The sequence below is a fragment of the Psammomys obesus genome, unplaced genomic scaffold, assembly GCF_907164565.1.
Source record: "Psammomys obesus unplaced genomic scaffold, mPsaObe1.curated_primary_1811, whole genome shotgun sequence".
In the NCBI taxonomy this organism is placed as follows: Eukaryota; Metazoa; Chordata; class Mammalia; order Rodentia; family Muridae; genus Psammomys; species Psammomys obesus.
Genome location: NW_026596064.1, coordinates 2,823,046 through 2,843,064, shown reverse-complemented (window position 1 = coordinate 2,843,064; position 20,019 = coordinate 2,823,046). Strand labels below are relative to the sequence as shown.

The 20,019-nt window shown below is 49.1% G+C and overlaps 1 protein-coding gene across 2 annotated transcripts in view; it reads left to right on the top strand.

Annotated features, from left to right (window-relative positions):
- The window catches only part of Dgkg (diacylglycerol kinase gamma), a 192,616-nt gene that overhangs the window by 73,769 nt on the left and 98,828 nt on the right, over nucleotides 1-20,019 (top strand). The window contains exons 8-17 of one of the 2 annotated variants that reach the window (XM_055625065.1): nucleotides 411-485; nucleotides 1,145-1,267; nucleotides 5,555-5,672; nucleotides 6,931-7,019; nucleotides 9,691-9,807; nucleotides 10,613-10,705; nucleotides 11,812-11,871; nucleotides 14,058-14,137; nucleotides 15,230-15,304; nucleotides 17,352-17,437. In XM_055625065.1, coding sequence (XP_055481040.1) covers nucleotides 411-485; nucleotides 1,145-1,267; nucleotides 5,555-5,672; nucleotides 6,931-7,019; nucleotides 9,691-9,807; nucleotides 10,613-10,705; nucleotides 11,812-11,871; nucleotides 14,058-14,137; nucleotides 15,230-15,304; nucleotides 17,352-17,437 — 916 coding nt within the window. The remainder of the gene's footprint in view (nucleotides 1-410; nucleotides 486-1,144; nucleotides 1,268-5,554; nucleotides 5,673-6,930; nucleotides 7,020-9,690; nucleotides 9,808-10,612; nucleotides 10,706-11,811; nucleotides 11,872-14,057; nucleotides 14,138-15,229; nucleotides 15,305-17,351; nucleotides 17,438-20,019) is intronic. The other variant, XM_055625066.1, reaches the window with a different exon arrangement.

Here is a 20,019-nt window from a genome sequence, read left to right as displayed (position 1 = left end):
GAAAGAAAGAAAGAAAGAAAGAAAGAAAGAAAGAAAGAAAGAAAGAAAGAAAGAAAGAAAGAAAGAAAGAAGAGTCCCTATGGTTTTCGGGTGGAAGGACAGAATGGCAGGAGGGAGGGGCAGGGAGTCCATGCCCCAGGTGGTCTGTCTCTGTGCCTCCGGCTTTCACACGCTGTGAGCTCTACCATCCACTGGCCTTTGTAGTCAAGGCAGAAGCAGACTGCTGCCCTTGTGTGAGGCCAGTGTATTGCACAAGCTCTTCCTCACACCCCACTCTGTTCACCTTCCCATCCCACCAGCTTTGGTTTTGAGGTTTGCTCTTATTTTGATTTAAAAGAAAGAAAAGAAAGAAAGAAAAAAAAAGGCTTTGGTTTTCTCCCTTTGATGCTTTCTGTCCTGATGCTTTCTAGGAGATGGATCAGATTGTGAAGCAAATGCTGCATGTTGCCCAGTACCTGGAGTGGGATCCCACGGAGCTCAGGCCTGTGAGTGTCTATAAACGCGGTTTACTCCAAAGAGAGCTCCAGGAGAGGGTGAGGCACACGTGAATGCTTGCTGGGAGCTGCCCCCGGTCTCATCTTCCCAGCAGCTTCTTAGGAGCCCAACGCTTTGACCTCCCATTTCTCCAGCGGGAAAGCTGCTTAAAGCAGCAAGAGAAAGTCCAGACGTGGTGGAAACCACAGCTTCCCCGGTCTTTCCGCCAGAGGCAGTTTTAAGATAGGAATTGGTAGAACAGAGAAATTAGAGCCGGAAACGATTTTTAGAAAAGTTGTCGATCATCAGCGGTTAATGTTAACTGAACTGGTGTGGGGGGTGCTATGTACAAGGTATTGGATTAAACACTTTTTATGCATTTTTCTCCAATCCTTGCTAAGGCACTGTGAACACAGCAATATTACTTCCATTTTAAGATGAGCAACCCAGGGCACAGAGAGCTGAGGTGAGCCAGCTAAGGTTGGGGCAGGGCAGAGCTGGTCCTAGAACCCTGTTCTCCCACTGTTTTGGCCCCTTGCCACCATACTCACTCTGAACAAGAGGGGACATGGGTGAAACAGAAACCATAACCCAGGACCAAAGAGAAAACGGACAGCAGGGGCATCCAGAAGAGGGATGGAAATGGACCATTGTTCTTTGGATTCCACAGATATTGAAGGAGATGTTGCAGGGAATGGACCACGACAAGGATGGCTTTGTGTCTCTACAGGAGTGGGTCAATGGGGGGATGACCACCATCCCGCTGCTGGTCCTCCTGGGAATGGATGACTCTGTAAGTCAGCAGACTCCCTGGATCCCATGTTTTTGCTAGTGTCTGCTCCAGACTCCCTCCCCCAGGGACAAGCCATGCATTCCAAGCTGTGGCTCTGGGCTGCTCCATGTTTTCATCCCTCTCACTTGTTTGTGCCCAAAATATATTCTTCCACCCGGAAGCGCTTTGCTGCTCTGTTACCAAGGGAAATTTATAGAGCATTTGCCATCGCTCTCAACCAGGCAAAGTGCAAAAGAAACTTCAAGGAGAATCTCATCTTCTCCTCAAGTTTAGGTCTTCAGATACTAGGAGGGATCAGCAAGATGGCTCTGCATGGAAAGGCATTTGCCACCAAGCCTGATAGATAACATGAGTTCGATTCCCAGAACCCACATGGTAGGAGACAAGAACTCACTTCCTTGTCATCTGACCTCCACACGCCATGACACAAATGCCCATCCCCTCTGCCCATTAGTAAGTGTAATTAAAAATTTTAAACTAAGAAAATGCGAAGAGTTGTCAAAGGAAGGGAGGGAGTGGGGGTAGCGGTCATGCTAGGAAGGGCTTTCATAGATGGACTGTGGTTTAGCGATCGAAACAGAGATGACAGATACTGTTATCCCACTTAGTACAGATGGAAAACCAGGGCCAAGTACATAATGAGAAAAACAAGAGCTAGGTTTTGTACCTAGCTCCAAATTCCCCACACCTCCCAATACCCTACACTTTAGGCAGAGCAGCGAAAAGAAACCTTAGAGAATATTTGGCTTAGCCTAAAGAATAAGCAAGATTTCAAGAGCTCGTTCTTTTCTTTCTTTCTTTCTTTCTTTCTTTCTTTCTTTCTTTCTTTCTTTCTTTTTTAAAGAGTGTGGGATTATAGCCGAGGGCCTCACACAGGCTAGGTGAGCACTCTGCCACTGGCACATATCTCCATCTCTCTTTCTACTTCTTATGTTCGAGCCAGAGTCTCACTCCGCTGCACAGGCTGGCCTCGGACTTGCTCTGTAGCCCAGGCAGGCCATGCTGCTTGAACTTGGAATCCTCCTGACTGAGTGTCCAGCGTAGCTAGGCTTACAGGCCTGCACACACGTCTGGCCTGATGACGCATTCTGGCTCTTAGGGTTGCACAGGACATGGCTGAGCCCTTTGTGGTTCTTGCTCCATCCCTTTCATTCTATGAATGGAGGTCCAGCAGGGTAAAGGGCTGGCCAAAGGGCACACACCTAATCAGAGGCCCATCCGCCACACTCAGGAATATTGGCAGCTGCATTCAATGACCCTTGCTTAGTGGCTGCTCATACAAGAACCCAGAAACTAGACTGTGGGCAACACTCACTTGGAACTGGATCCAAAGGAAGGCTCTGTTTGGTTGCTATTCTAAAACACTGTTGTTCTGGCTTGTTCTCATTTGGGGGAAAGAAAACTGGGACCTTTTAAGTGTAAGAAGCCAGCTTCTCTTCTCCCTATATTGAACTTGCTAACGTTCGAAGCATCACCAACATCTTGTATGGAAAGAGCCCACAGGCAACATCTTGTATGGAAAGAGGCAGCAGGCAAAAGCTGTATGTTTCTTCAGCATGTTTTCCAGTCCCTGTCAAACACCAAATCAGCCTTACATAAAATTGAAATTCCCATCGGGGGGGGGAAAAAAACAACAACAAAAAAAAAAAAACAAAAAACTGCAAAACAAAAACAAAAAAATGTAAGTTTCATTGATATAAGTCAAAAGCCTTATAAATCTATTATAAGTGTGTGCTGAGTTTTTAATGAGTAACATTTGGGCCTCTAGAGAAAGCCCCATCACATCTTGAATGGCCTGCTGTTTTCTAGCTGTTTTCAGTCGACGGCTGAGAATGCCTGGGCTCTCTATGCAAATTGTCTGTCTCCTGGTAACCTTGTAGCAAAGGGTTGTAAAATCTGGCCAGAAATGAACAAGCCACACGGTGGTGCTAGAACCCAAGCAGAAGCTTCACTTGAACTCTTCTTGGAGCTGAGAAAGAGGGCAGGTGGGGGAGTGAGCTAGACAACTTAGAAAATGGAGGTATCCTCAGATAAACGGATAGCTCTTTAGCTGGCGAATAAGCAGACGTGCTGACGAAGCCCTAAGTTTCCTTCTGTCCAGGAAAATACTTGTAGAGGTAGTGGAGAGAGGTGGAGAGAGCCTGCTGATGGGCAGATGGCTCTGCTACCGGTGCTTCTGGTGTTATTGGCCTAGACACACAAGTCCTCTGGGTCTGTTTTTCTTATCTGTATACTAGTAACAAACTTACCAGTCCTGCGCTACCTTCGTCACTCCCCTCCCCCACCAAGAATGTAGTACAGATTAGAATCTGGCAGTGGACTGGAATAACATTTATCATCATCGTAAGTCCTTAAGGCAGAGATATCTGCCAAAGGGATGAGTAAATTTGTCTTTTTGTGAACTGTTACCCACCTGCAAATCTGCATGCCGAAGCGGAGGCCCTTGGATAAAGGGGCCTTAGCTGTACAACTCAGGTCCTGAAGAGGGTTTAACGCAGCAAGAAGATAAGAATTTGGCAAAGCATGTGGACTTCAAGGACCACAAGAAGTCTAGGCCCAGAGACTGGGCTGACCACAGGCATGGACAAAGGCATGGACACCCGGATATAAGGACTGGACTCCATGTCCCTGACCACACACCGCAGGATAACTTGACCACACATAGTTCTCACTTCCCTTGAATGCAAGCACATTGCTGCTGGATGGAACCACTGAGAAAGATTCAAGCAGGAGAGATGGCCCAAAACCAGACTCAGCCAGGCTTTGTACCCAGGGGCTGGAACACGGTAGATGTGACATGCCAGGGAAGATGTGAGTGTGTGAGGCACAGCTCATGCATGCTATGGCGGAGGGTGGTTTTGCCCCTGCGTTATTCAGGAGAAAACAATTAATTCCCACTCTGTCCGTCACTTCAGTATTGTTGTTACTTTGCTTACGTGTGTTTATTTACATGGAGTGGGGCTTCCCACACACGAAATGTGCATGTAGAGATCAGAGGACGACAGCCTTCAAGAGTCACTCTTTCTCTGCATGATGCTGAACTCAGGTTACCAAGCTCAGGGACAAGTGCCTCTACCCACTGAGCCATCTCACCAGCCCCCACTTACTATGTTTGCAGAAAGTTGGTATAAGCACACAAGTGGCAAATCTCCATGTATAAATATATATGTGCAAAACATTCGTATACATAAAATACATAAATCTAATTTTTTAAGTTGGTATAAGAAACATATCATTTTTACTAAGCCATTTGCTCTTGATTATATTGCTAGTCTATACTCACCAGAGAAATTTCAGAAAATATAAAAGAAAACAGAAGTTAGAGGGAAAGACACAGCTTCCAAATATTGCAAACTTTGGTTAACAGGCTCATGAAATCTTTTACCATTAAACATCTTTTGTTTGTTTGGCTTGCTTTGTCTTTTTTTTTTTTTTTTTTTTTTTGGACAGGGTTCTCGGTTTTACCTTGGCTGTTCTAGAACTCACTATGTAGACTAGGTTGGACTCAAACTCATGGAGATCCACCTGCCTCTGTCTCTGGGATTAACGGTGTGTGCCACCATACCTGAATTCCCTTTAAGTATCTTATTATCTACAAATGAAATCATAATACACTATCAAATTTTCATTCTGATTTTTTTTCATTTAGTGTTATATTATGAACACATTCCTATGCCATTAGATAATTTTATAAATACTTCTTTGATGATCACCTAGTATTAAGTTACATGGATATACTAAAACATAAGTAATCTGAAGACAGTTAGGCTATTTCTAGCTCCTCACTATTTAAAATAATGCTGTATCTAACTAGCACAGAAATGCTCATTTGTTTTCTCAAAAGTTATTTCTTTAGACTGGAGCCCCAGGAAGGATGCTGCTGAGTCAAAGACTATAATCATTAAAGACTCTTCAGATAGACAGGTGAGATAGATAGATAGATACATACATAGATACATAGATAGATAGATAGATAGATAGATAGATAGATAGATAGATAGATAGACAGACAGACAGGCAGATAGATAGGCAGGCAGGCAGACAGACGTATCAAACTGCTCTTCCAGTTACACTTCTAGCCTCCAGGTGGGAGAGGGCTTTTTTTGGCTGCTTTCCCACCTCCATTCAGATGCCCTTTCCTTTTGTAGGTGCCCATTTTAGAAACACACAGGAAAAATTTGTTAATGAATCTGAGTGAGTTACCGAGTGTGAGGAGAGAGCATAGAGGAAGAGAAGTGCCTGCATGAGGCAGCCCAGCTCAATGTCTCACCGTCATCACCCCTGCAGGATCCCCAGGGAGACGGGAGGCATGCCTGGACCCTGAAGCATTTCAAGAAGCCCACATATTGCAATTTCTGCCACCTCATGCTGATGGGTGTTCGGAAGCAAGGCCTGTGCTGCATTTGTGAGTAGACGCCCCCATGCCTCTTCCCTTGGGCTCTGTTTGCTTTGCACATGATTGGTTGATACCGTCCAGGCATTCCTGTTTCCCAGATCGTAGGATTGCCCTAACGTTCAACAGTTTTGGGGCTAGCTGAGTCAGAGGGACAAGATGCTTCCTATTGGTGGAGTCACGGGCCACTGCTCCTCTAGAAAATAAGTGTCAAAGTACTTATAAACTAAACTACATGCTAATTGCAGTTGTGTTTCTAGCCAGAGTTCATTTCATGTGTGTTTGAAGGAGCTTTCTAATTAGCTAAGAACATATCCTCTATTCCAGAAGTGCCATGAAAAATAAAATTATATGTTTATTTCATTTTATAATCCATTTAGTAAAACTGGAGGGGAAGCAGAAAAAAAAAATGACAAATGAGGAATTAGAATCAGGACGCAGAAGGCAAACACTGGAAGAAACTGAGGAAAGGGTGATTTTTGGAAAAGGGAGGAAAGTACAAGAGAAGAAGGGCTAAAGCCAGAGGCTTCCGGGGGGCAGAAAATGTGGTACACGCACCCCATGCACCCCAGCCAAGCCATGGCCAGATCGCAGACACCAGCTGGAACCGAAGGACTGAACAGGCAGAAAAACAAGTCCACCAGTCTCTCCAGATCCACTCAAACATCAGCTCATCAGCATGTTCTCACTCCTCTGGTCCTTTGCTATTTGCATAATCACAGTTACAACAACAATGACAAATAGCCAGTCTGATCCTGGGCAGAGAGCTTCACACAAATGTCTCACTTGTGACGGCAGAACCCACCCCTGCCCCAGGAAGAGAAAGAAAAGCCACTGTAGGCACCTCTGACAGAGAATCCTCAGTTTCCCAAGGATGAGACAAGTTACTCAAGATGCTGTGGGTTTAGCTAATAGCGCCCATCAGCCCAGGGGCTATGGCCCTTCTGTCCACTCACTGGCACCCTGATGTGCAGTGCTGAGGCGTGTGTCTCACACTGCCCCTTCCGGGGTCACTTCTCTGACTGTCACTGACATTAGAGGAAGGTGGTGTGAGGAGGTGGAGGCACCGGAGAAGAACCGAGAGGTAGCTACAGATGCTCAAACAGCACGGTCAGATTTCTGCTAAGCCAGGCCAACTCCCTATGTCTCTTTTCCGCACTGACCAACCAGAAGGAGAAACAAGCCTTCGCTGAAGTATGTGCACTGGGGGAGGGGCATTGAATCTTCCCCTGGTGGCATTCATAAGCACTGTCCTTTTTCTTTCTCCTAGATTGTAAATATACTGTCCACCAACGCTGCGTATCCAAAAACATTCCTGGATGTGTTAAAACATACTCAAAAGCCAAAAGGAGTGGCGAGGTTGGTGACACCTGTTGGCTCATTCTACTGCATGCTGCCTCAGGGACAACACGTCCTTCATCACAGATTCCCGTGCAGAAAGGGGCTTTGAGAGACTTCTCTAGTTCCTTCTCTGCCTCAAGGACCACCCTTAAGCCATCCCACTCATCCATCAATCCATTCAGAATCTCTCTGAGGCCTACTGTAGGCCAGGCGCTGTACCAGGGCATCCCGAGGGTTATGAGAAATGGTATCCAGTCTTCTCGGCTTCTGCAAAACAGGTTATGAAAATAGATAGGGTCGTAAGCACGGCACAAAGCCAGGAGGTGTGTGCGACCGTGATAGAGCCACGTGGACTGAGCAGTTGAGCCCCGAAAGAGAAAATTCTACGAAGGAGGTGGCACTCAGTTTGTTCTTTGAACCAGGAGGGCTTCGTCAGGCGTGGAAAGAGGGCGGAGCATTCTAGAAGGGAGCTCCTGTGTACAGGCGTGGAGATATGCCTGAATGTGGCCTAGGCTTGGTTTAGAATAGCTGGGTCAGAAGACGGTTACAGGGAAGGGCAAAAATCTGCCTTCACAAGGTGATGAGGTCCTACCTGGAGGAGGGATTGCAAGATCAGCTCCAGCATTAGAAAGCAGTCGAGGGTGGCGGAAGAGCTTCAGGCATGAAGAGATGGTGAAGTTTTGCTAATTCTGTGACTCTTGCTGAGTCTGGGGTAGGAGAGGAATCAGAGGAAAGAAGATTCGTCCAACAGTTATAGCAGGAGGTAGCACTGTCCCAAGGCAGAGCAGATTGGGTCTGTTTCCATCCGCCCTTGTAGTACCCGCTGGGCCTGAGTGTCCCAACAGACTCCACTAACTAAAACAGACAAGACAAAGGAAGAAGGGAGTTTCAAAGGCAGCTGAGAGGCACAGCTCCAGGACTCAGACATGTGGCTGGAGAGGGTGAGAGGGAGAGAGGGGGAGAATGGCCCCCAAGGCTCACCTGGCCTTTGGGTGGCCTTTGCTGAGTCTAGAACTAGATTGCCCTTAGAACTGGGGGATGCTCATCTGCATTACTGGGCAGGGGGGTTAGCTGAGCAATGGGAGCCAGGAGCCGGTTAGAAAATGGGATGGCTATGAGCCATCTCTCAGAAGGCCTCCTGGGAGGAGGCTCCTCCTCGGACTCCTCATCTGCATGCCCCATGACCACTGCATGACCACCACACTCCCCATGCATACGCCTCCATGTCCATCCTGACTTCCACCAGGCCACACCAGGGCCTCCTGTGCTCGGCCTCTCTAGTCACCTGACACAGAGAGTGGGGCGACACTGCTGAGGGGCCGGCAGAGCACACCCACAATCTTGTGAGCCTGCAGGGACAACCCAAGTCTCTCACCATTTCTGCAGACCCCAGATAGGCTGAAGAAAGCGACATGGTGCTGGGGCAACAACCCTGAGGCTTAGAGTCAAAAGGCCTGGCTGTGGGTACCTGTGTGGCTACTCAGCAGCCTTAGGACCTGAAGCCAGTCACTCCCCTCTCTGAAGCCTCTACTTGTCCCTCTGCCAAATAGAAACAATAGTGTCAATGCATAGTCAGTGCGACCACAGTAGAATTCAGATTCATAAAGTGGCTACTTTGTACCCTCAGTGATGAAGCTGGAGGTGAGAGGCTACAAAACAAGTGTGATTCGAGTTTTGGAGCGATAGGTTATAGCAGAAGTATTCTGGGTGAAGAGTGTCACACAACCACTAAGTGATTTAAGACATTTGCTCTTGATAATTGCAAATATGGATCATATCATGTAAATATTTCACGTGTTTCTAATATAGTATTTGAAGGTGGGCGATTCCAGGTCTGCCCCCCCCCCCCATCTTCCTTCTGCGGTTCAGGGCACCTCGGTGGACAGTTTTGAGTTCTGTGGGATTCCAGGAGGAGAGATCCGAGTACAGAGGCTCCCAGGAAACGGGTCAGAGGTCCCCATACAACCCTCCCCGGCTCTGCCCTGGGGCCATTTCCCAGCCAGGCAGCTGATCCATCTAAATGACCAGAAAACGGGTCTGAAAGGGACCCTGCCTGATTGCGTCAGACTTTGTAATCTGGCTTTCTTCCAGATTGCTTCTCAGCTATCATTACACCTCTTAAGCACACAGGGCACTTGAACGGGTGTGAATTTAAATTATACAGGAAGTAAGTCAAGTCTCTGGGGCCACACCCTCAGAGACTCATTTATTCGGAGTATGAGTGGTAGCTAGGACTTCTCACTGCCTCATGCTGGTGACTAAGGAGTGGAGTCCAAAGACTCAGAGAGGTCCCAAAACTGGCCAAAACTCTCCCTGCTGTGATGTGCAAAGTGGATGGTCTGCATTCCAGTCTTCCAGGCCTCGCCTGTACCACCCTGCCTCCCAGAAGAGGGCCCACGTGAGGACAGGGTTCACCAGTGAGTTTTGCAAGGCGGAGGGACCGCAGGCAGGCGGGACGCTGCTTAGATGCCGGGGTGAGAGCTACCCAGGCAAAGCGGAGGTTTTTCATCTACTTTGCTTAGCACTGCGGTGGTCAGGCAGTGAGGGGGGAGCTCTGCATCCAATAAGCTTCCACACTGAGGAAAACAGGGCCCTCTGGGCCCCCTCGCACCTCCCACTTCTCTGTAGGCCTGGGCCCGGGGGCGTGGTTCCACTGCCTTCCCTGGTATCCTTCCCTTGCCTCCCACAGGTGATGCAGCACGCGTGGGTGGAAGGGAACTCCTCCGTCAAGTGTGACCGGTGCCACAAAAGTATCAAGTGCTACCAGAGTGTCACCGCGCGGCACTGCGTGTGGTGCCGGATGACGGTGGGTCGGTACCCAGGGCGGCCCTACTTCTTTTCAGTGAGGGTTTTGCTCGAGCTGTAGCCCGGGGCAGTGAACCTCTCTCCCCACGAGGGCAAGTGTAGAGTGAGGGAATGAAGGCTAAGAGGATCCCGGAGACCCCGCCCCCATTCGAGTCTCTCAGCCTCCAAGGACTCCTCAAGTTGCCCAGAGTGAGGGCTGCTTAAGAAGTTGGCCGTCCTACTGCCTACATGACCAACAGCTGGGAACAGCTGGCTAGATCATGACCATCCTTTACCCGGGGCTGCCAACAGGCTGGGAGAGGCCCTTTCCTCACGGGCCTGCTCGTGCCATTGCCATGCTTATGCCAGAGTTCACAGCATTCTACACATGACAGGTGCCACAGGGCCGCCCAGCCTTCCTCCCAAAGCCAATTCTGGGCGGTGTCTTGTGCCCCCAGGGTAGGTACCAGCCCTAAAGAGAAGGCTCCACCAAGCCAGACAAAGGGACTCTCACAATGCAGGGGTTCCGTTACCTCCCGAGGTTTCATTCCCAGAGGCTGCCCTTCCTGCAGAGTGTCTAAAGCAGAACACCAGAAGCAGGGGTGAAGAATCCACACAGGACACCACACTTGGAGGGCAACTCTTGATCTCAGTTCTGCGCCCCACGTGTTCACACACACTCAACAATCCTGTCAAAGGCAAAGCCGGCAGCGCTCCAAGACTCAGGGCCACTGGGCAGCCTGCCTCCCCAGGAAAGCTCTCCACCTGCCTAGCTGTTGTTTCCTTGCTCACTTCTGCTCATCCTCAACCTCCGTGTCTCCCTCCAGTTTCACCGCAAATGTGAATTATCGACGGTGTGTGACGGTGGGGAACTCAAAGACCACATTCTGCTGCCTACCTCCATATGCCCCGTCACCCGAGTAAGTTTTCCTGCCCCTACCAGGGCTCTGGCTTTTCCAGGTTCAGGAGTCAGAGGTGGGCAACACTCACGGCCTCGAATTCCCGGGAGTGTCGGTTTAAAAGAGGTCGGTGCTCTGTCAGCCAGACTGAGCGAGAGAAAACTCCGGCACAGCAGCTTATGACTGCTGTGTCTCCATGTTGACAGCACCCCTTCCAAGCATCTTTGGGCAGATCCAGGTTTCTTGGCCTCCTTCATCCCTCCCAAGCTTTCTCCTGTGTTCACACATGGGTCCTCCCTCTCTCAAGGGCTCCCCCCCCCAGTGTCTCAGACATATCTAGAAACAAATGAAAGGATGAAATGATCCCCCATTGCTTCCACCTGAAACCTCTTCTGCCTCCTGAAGACAGCACTTGCATCTTTAAACTGTTGCCAAGTCCCACCCACTCTCAAGGCCTTCTTTCCCTTGACTAGAACAGACCCCTTTTTGTCTCATTTAAAAGCCTACAAGAAAATCACCACTTTGGAAATCCATTCATCAAATCCCATTAAGTTAGAAATAAACAAAGTTCATATCCCAATCGGTCTCCTTCTGTGGAGAAATGTAAGCATGTATTCCATCAAATGACAATTACGTAGCTACTCACATCACAGGTGAATAAGCTGAGATCATGTGACTAATCGCTAGGGTGGAATGAGAAAGGCGAACCACGCAGAGGTGGGGACACTCAAAAGTATAAAGCTAAACAAGACAACAACACAAAAGTTAGACGTGGGCATGCTTCATCATTCTCTTGGTAAAAAGTCTGAAGATCAGATAAAGCCAATGGTGCCTGGAGAGGCAGCAGTCACACACACACACACACACACACACACACACAGTATCACACCACACCACACTGTCTGGGATCACAGGCTCCAGAGACCACAAGAGTCTGCAGAAGCCTAGAGGCTTGTGGGTTGCCTTTTCTGAGGTCGAAGTCCCACCTTGAAAACCTCACCGCTTTCTGCCTGTCTGAGCTCTTTGTTGCTGATAGCCATTTGTTCTAACACTTTGATCTGCTCTTGTCCTTCTTCAAAAGTTGTTTATGTTCTCTCTCTCTCTTTTTTTCTCTCTCTTCCCCACAGGACAGGCAAGGAGGGAAGTCCGAGGGCAGTGTGGCCGCCAAGGGGGAACTTGTGACCCAGGTAACTCACGAATGAGCAGTCCCGAGGCTGGGGCAGGGAGAGGGAGGCTTGGAGTCTAAAGATGTGCATCTCAACATTTGCTTTCTCATCCCACCAATTCTGTTACACTGGAGGACACTCACCTGGACCTCTGGAGTTAACCTTTGACTGCCACCTTGTAGATAAGTAGTGAGCAAAGCGATTGGCTGATGCCATTGATGGTCTAGTTGGCTTTGTCACTTCTTTAAGAGAAAGTTACATGAAACTTCAAGGTGCAGACCTCCTAAACAGTAACAAATGTGTGGTGTAAAATGAGACAATGGGAGCTGGTGAGATGGCTCAGAGGTTAAGAACACTGGCTGCTCTTTCCAACAACCATACGGTGGCTCACAACCACTTATAAACTGATCTGATGTCCTGTTCTGGCATGCAGGTGTACATGCAGACAGAGCATTCCTACATTTAAAAAAATAAATATTGTTTTCAAAAATTAGACAATGGGTTTCTACCGTTGTCCAACTATCTCTGGAATATAATCCAGCAAAGCAATGCAGAGCAGATCCAAAGGTTGTCCATCTTTAAGTGTATATTTAAGACCTCATTCTTCACTAAACATCACCAGTGGAATTTTTTTCATGTCCTGCATGAAGTTTTGACGAATGCAGAGAAGACGGCCAGATAAGCCACAAAGACTATCAGAATAGGAAATAGGAAAGTGGGGTCGCATCCTCTGCCTCAGAGCTCACATTTCCTTGTTTTAAGAGTAGGCTAGCCTCCCCACACTCCTGCCTCCCACAGTGCCCTAAGACTAGCATCCTGGAGAGTGTGTGCTTTGAAATTACAAGATGAACTGAAATTGTAGATGCAAGATCAAAATAATGCGGGCCATCCATAGATGAGAGTGTTCTCGCCCAGGGGTTCTCAGCCTTCCTACTGCTGGGACCCTTTGGTACAATTCCTCAGGTTGTGGAGACCCACAGTCATGAAACAATCATGTCGCAACTTCATAACTGTGATGTTGCTACCGTCATGAATCGTAACGTAAATATTTGGTATTCAGGATACCTGATAGGTGACCCCAGCGAAAGGCTTGTTTTGTGACAGGGTTTCTCTGCATAGCCCTAGCTGTCCTTGAACTCACTCTCTAGACCAGGCTGGCCCTGAACTCACAGAAATCCACCTGCCTCTGTCTCCCAAGTGCTTTGATTTTTAAAGTTGTGGCTTATCATGGGTCTCCTTAAGAGGTTACAAAGAAGGGAGTATTTCAAGCCGTGGGACAAGAGCGAAGGAGTGTGCGCATGCGCATGGATAGATCCACGTGACAGAGGATGGCAGCGGGCTTCTGGGCCTGTCGCTGGGGGACAGGAGGAATGAGGAGAGAGCAGAAGAAAGGGGCGAGCTTGGGAAGGCCTTGATGCCAGGCATAGAGATTTCGATTTGATCCTCACAGCGACAGGGTATCATTACTGGCATGTTTGAAATGGTGTCCCAAGAAGGAACTGGGGTCGGGGAGGGGCAGAGGGTACAGTTGGGGGAAGGAAAGGCCTCAGCAGCGTGGGGGTCATAATGGCTGCCAAGAAAGGTTTTAGGAAAGGCCCTTGGCAAGTCAAGATCTCCCCGCTGGATGCCCAGCTGAGAAACCACACGTGTACCAGGAAGAGGACAGCAGAGGGAGGACTAGCTTGCTGGGGAAGACAACATGCCTGGGCGTGTTAGTGTGGTACCAATGGTGAGGCACACACTAGACAGGAGGAAACCTGGGCCTGGGCATGTGGGCTTGGAAGGTGCTAGGGCCTGAGGGCTCCATGTTTATTGTTCCATTGATTCCTATGACTCAGTGGATGTGCCCTCCAGACCTGTGGTTCTCAAACTGTGGGTCTCTATCCCGCTGGAGGATTACAAACCTTGTATCCTGCACATCAGATGTTTATATCAATTCATAACAGTAGTAACATTACGATTATGAGGGATCAACAAAATACTTTTGCGGTTGGGGGGTCATCACAACATGAGGAACTGTATTAGAGGGTGGCAGCATTAGGGAGGCTGAGGGCCACAGCTCTAGAACCACGGTGAGAGGGAGACCCACCCTCCTCTCCTCCATGTCTGGGCCTGCTTCCCATCCACCTTCCAAAGCTGTCTCACAGCTGCTTCCATCTCATCCTACTACTGCATAAAGCTCATTTGCTTTTCTTCTTGTTTTTAAGTATAAGATCATCCCTAGCCCGGGGACTCATCCCCTGCTCGTCTTGGTGAACCCCAAGAGTGGAGGGAGACAAGGAGAAAGGTATGGATGTCCTCTTTTCTTTTAAAATAGGCTAATACAACTTGACCCAAGAGTCCCCCCTTCCCCCAGCTCCAACAAAGTAGACTGTGCAGTCAAGGAAACCTTGGCCCATGGCTCATGGCCACTTCAGCACCTGACCCAGGTGAGGTAATGCCCCATGCCTCAGTTTCTTCCCCTGTGACACTGATAGCAGTGATACCACCTCTCACAGGGTTACCTTAAGGATTAGAATTAGCATTGTTCTTAGCCCGGGACCTGCCTCATGAGCTCCTGTGAAGGCTGTCAGAGTCAAGTCCTAAGGGGCCTGTTCCTTCCTGGCCCACCCCCAAGTCTTTCTTGGTTTTAAAAGACCTGGTGAGACATACCCGATTCGGACCACCTGGCCTAGCCCCAACTCCACCTTACCAGTACAGGAAATGCTGGCTTTGGGCAAAGCTGGAGTAAACTCAGCAGACTTGGAGGCGAGCTGGGGGCAGGCAGAACCGTTCTGCCTCCTAGGTCTGGAAAATGAGCAGATGGCACGGAAAGCAGAAATCCAAGTTTAGAAAAGGAGCACTATGTAGGGCTCAAACAAGTACTGTGAGGACCCCACCTCTGTCCAACAGGCAAGACACCCTTCTGACCTAACCTGGTGGTCCCAAGCTAGAGCCCGGAAGCCAAGCCATAGCCATTGCCTCTCAGCTTCCCAGCTCCATATCTTCCTGCATGCACTCTTAAGAGGATGCTCAGCCCTCTCCCTCAGGGCCCTCCAGCCCTCTGGACAGTCCACAAAGGGCAGAATCATTCCACTTAAACCACACAGAATAGCCAGAGGTCTCTAATGGGGAGGAAGCCGTCCTGTTCTCTAGGCGTCTCTGCCATAGCAGTTTCGGGGGGTGGGGGGAGGCTAGAGTCAGATGGAGGGACAGTTTGGGCCAGAGGTAAGGATGTGGGGGTGCCAGTTACCCTGGGTATCGGGTTCTGTATACAACATCTCCGCTCTTAGGTTTAAGGAACTGCTGGACCTCACCATATATGGGTCTAAAGGTATGCCCCCTGTGACGTCTGCAGTACCACGGTCCTTCTCTATCACTCCTTCTTCTTCCCCCACAGAATTCTTCGGAAATTCCACTACCTGCTCAACCCCAAACAAGTTTTCAACCTGGACAACGGGGGCCCGACCCCAGGGTACGGACATCAGTCTTCTCTCTCTGCCCTGCTCTGGTCCCTGAAGAAAACACCTCCCTTCGTCACTTTTTAACTCTCTGTCTCTTCACTTTTTCTGCCCGCCATCTGATGTCTTTTCCCACCCCTCACCTTGGCCCTGTGTACCTTGTCACTGACGGAGGTGTTGATGTCAGAGGGAAACTCTGACCCAGTCTTTGGACCGGCAGGGAAGGCAGGCTGGTGACTTATTTGGACTTATTTGCAAGGCTGTTTGCTGATAGCTTCAGAGAGCTCTCACCCTCTCTCCCTTTCTCTCTCTCTCTCTCTCTCTCTCTCTCTCTCTCTCTGCCGATTGGCACAGTCCCTCAAAGTCTGCCTGGTGCTCTGCTACGGGAGCATTTCAGTCACGCCCGAAACCATTCTTAACCTGAATTGTCCAATTTTGCACAGAAGTTCGGCAAGGGCTAGCTGTTAGAGGGGAGGAGGCAGGGCCTCTGCCGCTTGACGGAAGGCACCGGGTGAGTGGAGCTTGTCCTCTGCAGCAGAAATTGTTCCCACCATGGACATCTACCCAGTGAGAGCTGGTGTCCTAGCGCCATCTGCTGGCGATTGTGCCAGCATGATCTTCCTGTTCTGATCTGGGCTGTCACACTTCCTGACCCGCATTTCTACTCTAGATTCATTGCGGTTCCTCCAAGGGGGATGGAGGAAGGTGACTAAAAATGGAACCTGTCCCCGTCTTTCGGCTGTCTGACACAGGGGTTATTTATAGAAGTGGAAGCCGAAGACCCAGTTAAGAGGAGAAAGGTGCACCTTCACCATCTGGTGGGGAAGTGAGATGTACAGGCCTTGAGATTCCTAAATTGCACCCCAAGGTGTCCATGGCTCACACTTTCCCTAAAGCAAGGATCGTTGACTTTTTCTGCTGGGAGCTCCTGTCCCAATCTGGTAGACTGCAGACTCGATCTCGAATAATATTTTCCAAAGCATAATATGAAATAATACGTGATTTTCCAAGGAGACATTAGGTTGAAAAATAGTGACCAAAACCCAAAAGATAAATTTGTGGTATGTAAGTGAATATGTTATGTCAACACCTCAAACAACAATATCCATATCTAGGTTAAATATGACTGTAAGCTGAAAGCCACAAGCTACAGAGGTGACAGCGTGTGACTTACGGTAGAGCCGTAATTCGATGTTGAAATAGCTGTGATGTTCACTGTGACAAGGTCACAGGTGCTGTCAAAGCCTCTGCGGTCTGTTGTCTACGTCCACAATTGAAAGAAATGCTAAGTTTCAGCTAGAGACCAGAGAAGATAATAACGTAGCACCTTCTCTCTCGCGTTCACGAGCCTCTGAATTCTATCCACAGACCCTCTGGAGGTCACTCAACCCCAGGTTCTGCTCTAGAGGAATCAGGCTCCCCCCAAAAAATGGGGTCTCACTCCTCTTGACAGGGGGCCCACAGAGGAGAAAATGAAGCCACACAGAATTAATTGTATCTCTCTTAAAGAGCTGGCATTAAAGACAGCAGTCAGGAGAGCATGAGAGGAGGCAAAGTATTAGAAATTATTTGTATCCTTGCCAAAATGTAACCATTGTGAACTCCTCCAGTTGTTGAAGAATTCTCAAAAATGGTTTTCTGTTTCTGTTGAAAGTTGATCGGATTCTCCTTCTATTACGATATTAGTACCCCACCCCCGACACACACACACACACCACCAACTTTTCTCCATACTCAGGAGCACTGCATAGTAAATTCTAGATTCAGAATATTGAGTGACTCCTTCAACCCCAAAAGAACCAAGATCTTTACCTAAGTCCGTGGAACGGGGAGATTCTGTATCAAGTGTTGTAGCTAGAATGTAGCTCATTGATAGACAATTTGCTTAGCATAAGCTGGGAACCAGGGTTCAATCCCCAATACCATACACACACACACACACACACACACACACACACACGCTCACACACACACACGTGCTCACACACACACACACATACAAAAGTAACAAGTGTTAGTCACAACCTAATAACAGAGCTCTGTGGCCTTTCTTCCTTCCAGATTGAACTTTTTTTATGACACCCCAGACTTCCGTGTCCTTGCCTGTGGCGGAGATGGGACAGTTGGCTGGATTTTGGATTGCATTGGTAAGAATGGCCAGGAAGGCCTTAACTCACTGTTTACAATGAGTAAAGTTAAAGTCAGCAGAGGGCAATGAGCTAAAGAAGGAACGGAGCTGTGTCGTGTCCATCCGGGTGCCCATCCTTGCTGGGACGGATGCTGGATTAGGTATCTGGGGGGAAGGGTTTCACTGTAGATGTTTGTCCTTAGAGACACATCTGTCACAGGCAGAGCTGGGTGGTGGCAGGAAAAGATGTATTTGAAGCAGGACTGGAGATCCTGAGCCATGGTGGTGAGTGAAGGCCAAGAAGCAGGGCAAATCAGCTAGAGATGAACAGCTGCAGCCTGAGTCCTGAGAGAGCGTCTGGGAAGTACAGATCATCAGAGAACACCTTGCTGAGCAGGCTGGAGGGCTGGGGTTTAGCCTAGCCCTGCCGGGATCCACAAAACGATGGGGGATTATCTATGTGATTTGGACATAGTCAAACCCCTGCAGAATCCAGGTAACACCGAGACAGGAAAGCCACCAACAGAGGCACTGGGGTGGGCAGGCATCGAATTCAGAAGAGCAGAATCTGAGCCATGGGGGGGTGGGGGGTGGCTGCTTCGCACTCTCTGTCAATCATCACACTAATGCTGCCTTGGACGTCTGTGGGCCAAGCCCTCTTGGCGTCACTAGGGATGCCACCAAGGAATGGAGAGTCGAGCCTACATTCTAGAACAGTGGTTTTCAACCTGTGGGGCCCGACCCCTTGGTGGGGGGAGGTAGCAAGGGTTCACCTAAGACCATCAAAAAACACAGATGTTAACGTTACGATTCACAGCATGAAGTTATGAACGAAAATAATTTTATGGTTGGGGGCCACTGTGGCACGAGGAACTATATGAGAGGGTCCCAGCCTTTGGAAGACTGAGAGCCTCTGCTCTAGCAGCACGAACCAGGCAACAAAGAAATGAGTGAAATGAATAGAATATCAGAGGGCAGTAAAAATGTAAGAAGGGAGGGGCAAAGAAAGCCCAGGGGGTAGAGTAGGGCTGCACTCCAAAAGTAGGGGAAGGCCTCGCTGGATAGGAACTGACACTACCTCCAAGAACTGGAGAAGAACTGAGCTTTGTTAGTGCCTGAGAGAAGAGTACAGCAAGAGCAGAGGCCCTAAGGAGCAGCTCGGGTTTCGGAAGGCAGACCAGCGAGGCCACGAGCAGAGAACACACAGGAAGCGTTCCAGAGGTTGCAGCAGAGGTAACGAGGATCTGGGGCACAGGGACATGTGAAGCGTTAGGTAGGGCGTGGCGTTTAGAAGGGGACAGTCCTGAGGCATCGTGTAGTTTTAAACAAAGAAGGAACACGGCAAGCTGAAAAGACGAGGGCAGAGGTAAGGAGACCAGTTAGGAGGCCCCCACAGCATCTCAATCGAGAGGCGGTCAGGCCAGAGCACAGTGCAAACAGGAACATGGGAGAAGGGCAAAATTCCCCATGTCTTTAGGGCGTGGGGCAACAAGGCCCGCTGACGTCTGGGACACAGCTGGTAAAAGGATGAGAAGAATCAAGGTCGGCCAGACCCCGGCCAAGTCAGGCAGGGAAGGTGGGGCCTTAGAGTGGGAGGGGAGAGGACACACCTGCTACCCGCCGATCCCCTGTAAGCCATGCTTTGGTTTCCATGCCCCTCAACATACACACCTGATACACACATCACACACATACACACACATCACACACATACACCACTCTCTCACACACATCACATACACACATCATATATACAGACATTACACACACCAGACACATACACATCAGACACACACTCAACAGACAGACACATATCTCACACACACACATCACACACACTCATCACTCTCTCTCACACACACACACATCACATACACATCACACAGCTATCACTTGCACATCACACACACCTCTCTCTCACACACACAAACAGCTCTCTCACTCTTTTCTCTCTCACACACATACAACTGGCTCGCTCTTTCTCACACACACACATCTTCTCTTCCTCACACACACATCCTCTCTCTCTCTCTCTCACACACACACACAGCTCTCTCACACACACAACTGGCTCTCTCTCACACACACATACACACAGTTCTCTCTCTCACACACACACACAGCTCTCTCTCACACACACACAGCTGGCTCTCTCACACACACACACACACAAACACACAGCTGGCTCTCTCTCACACACACACAAAGCTGGCTCTCTCTCTCTCTCTCACACACACACACACAGCTGTCTCTCTCACACACACACACAGCTGGCTCTCTCTCACACACACAGCTCTCTCTCTTACACACACACAGCTGGCTCTCTCTCACACACACACACACAGCTGTTTCTCTCTCTCTCTCTCTCTCTCACACACAGCTGTTTTTCTCTCTCTCACACACACACACAGCTGTTACACACACACACACACACACACACACACACACACACACAGCTCTGCACTGCTGTGGGCTCTGGAGTTTGTGGGAAGAGGAAAGCCTCCTCCGTCCAGAGGCTGTGGGAGGAAAGGCAGCTCATGGCTGCAGGATCAGGCTCTCCACACGGTTCCTGAAGCCCCACTCCTTGAGGGGGAGAAAGCA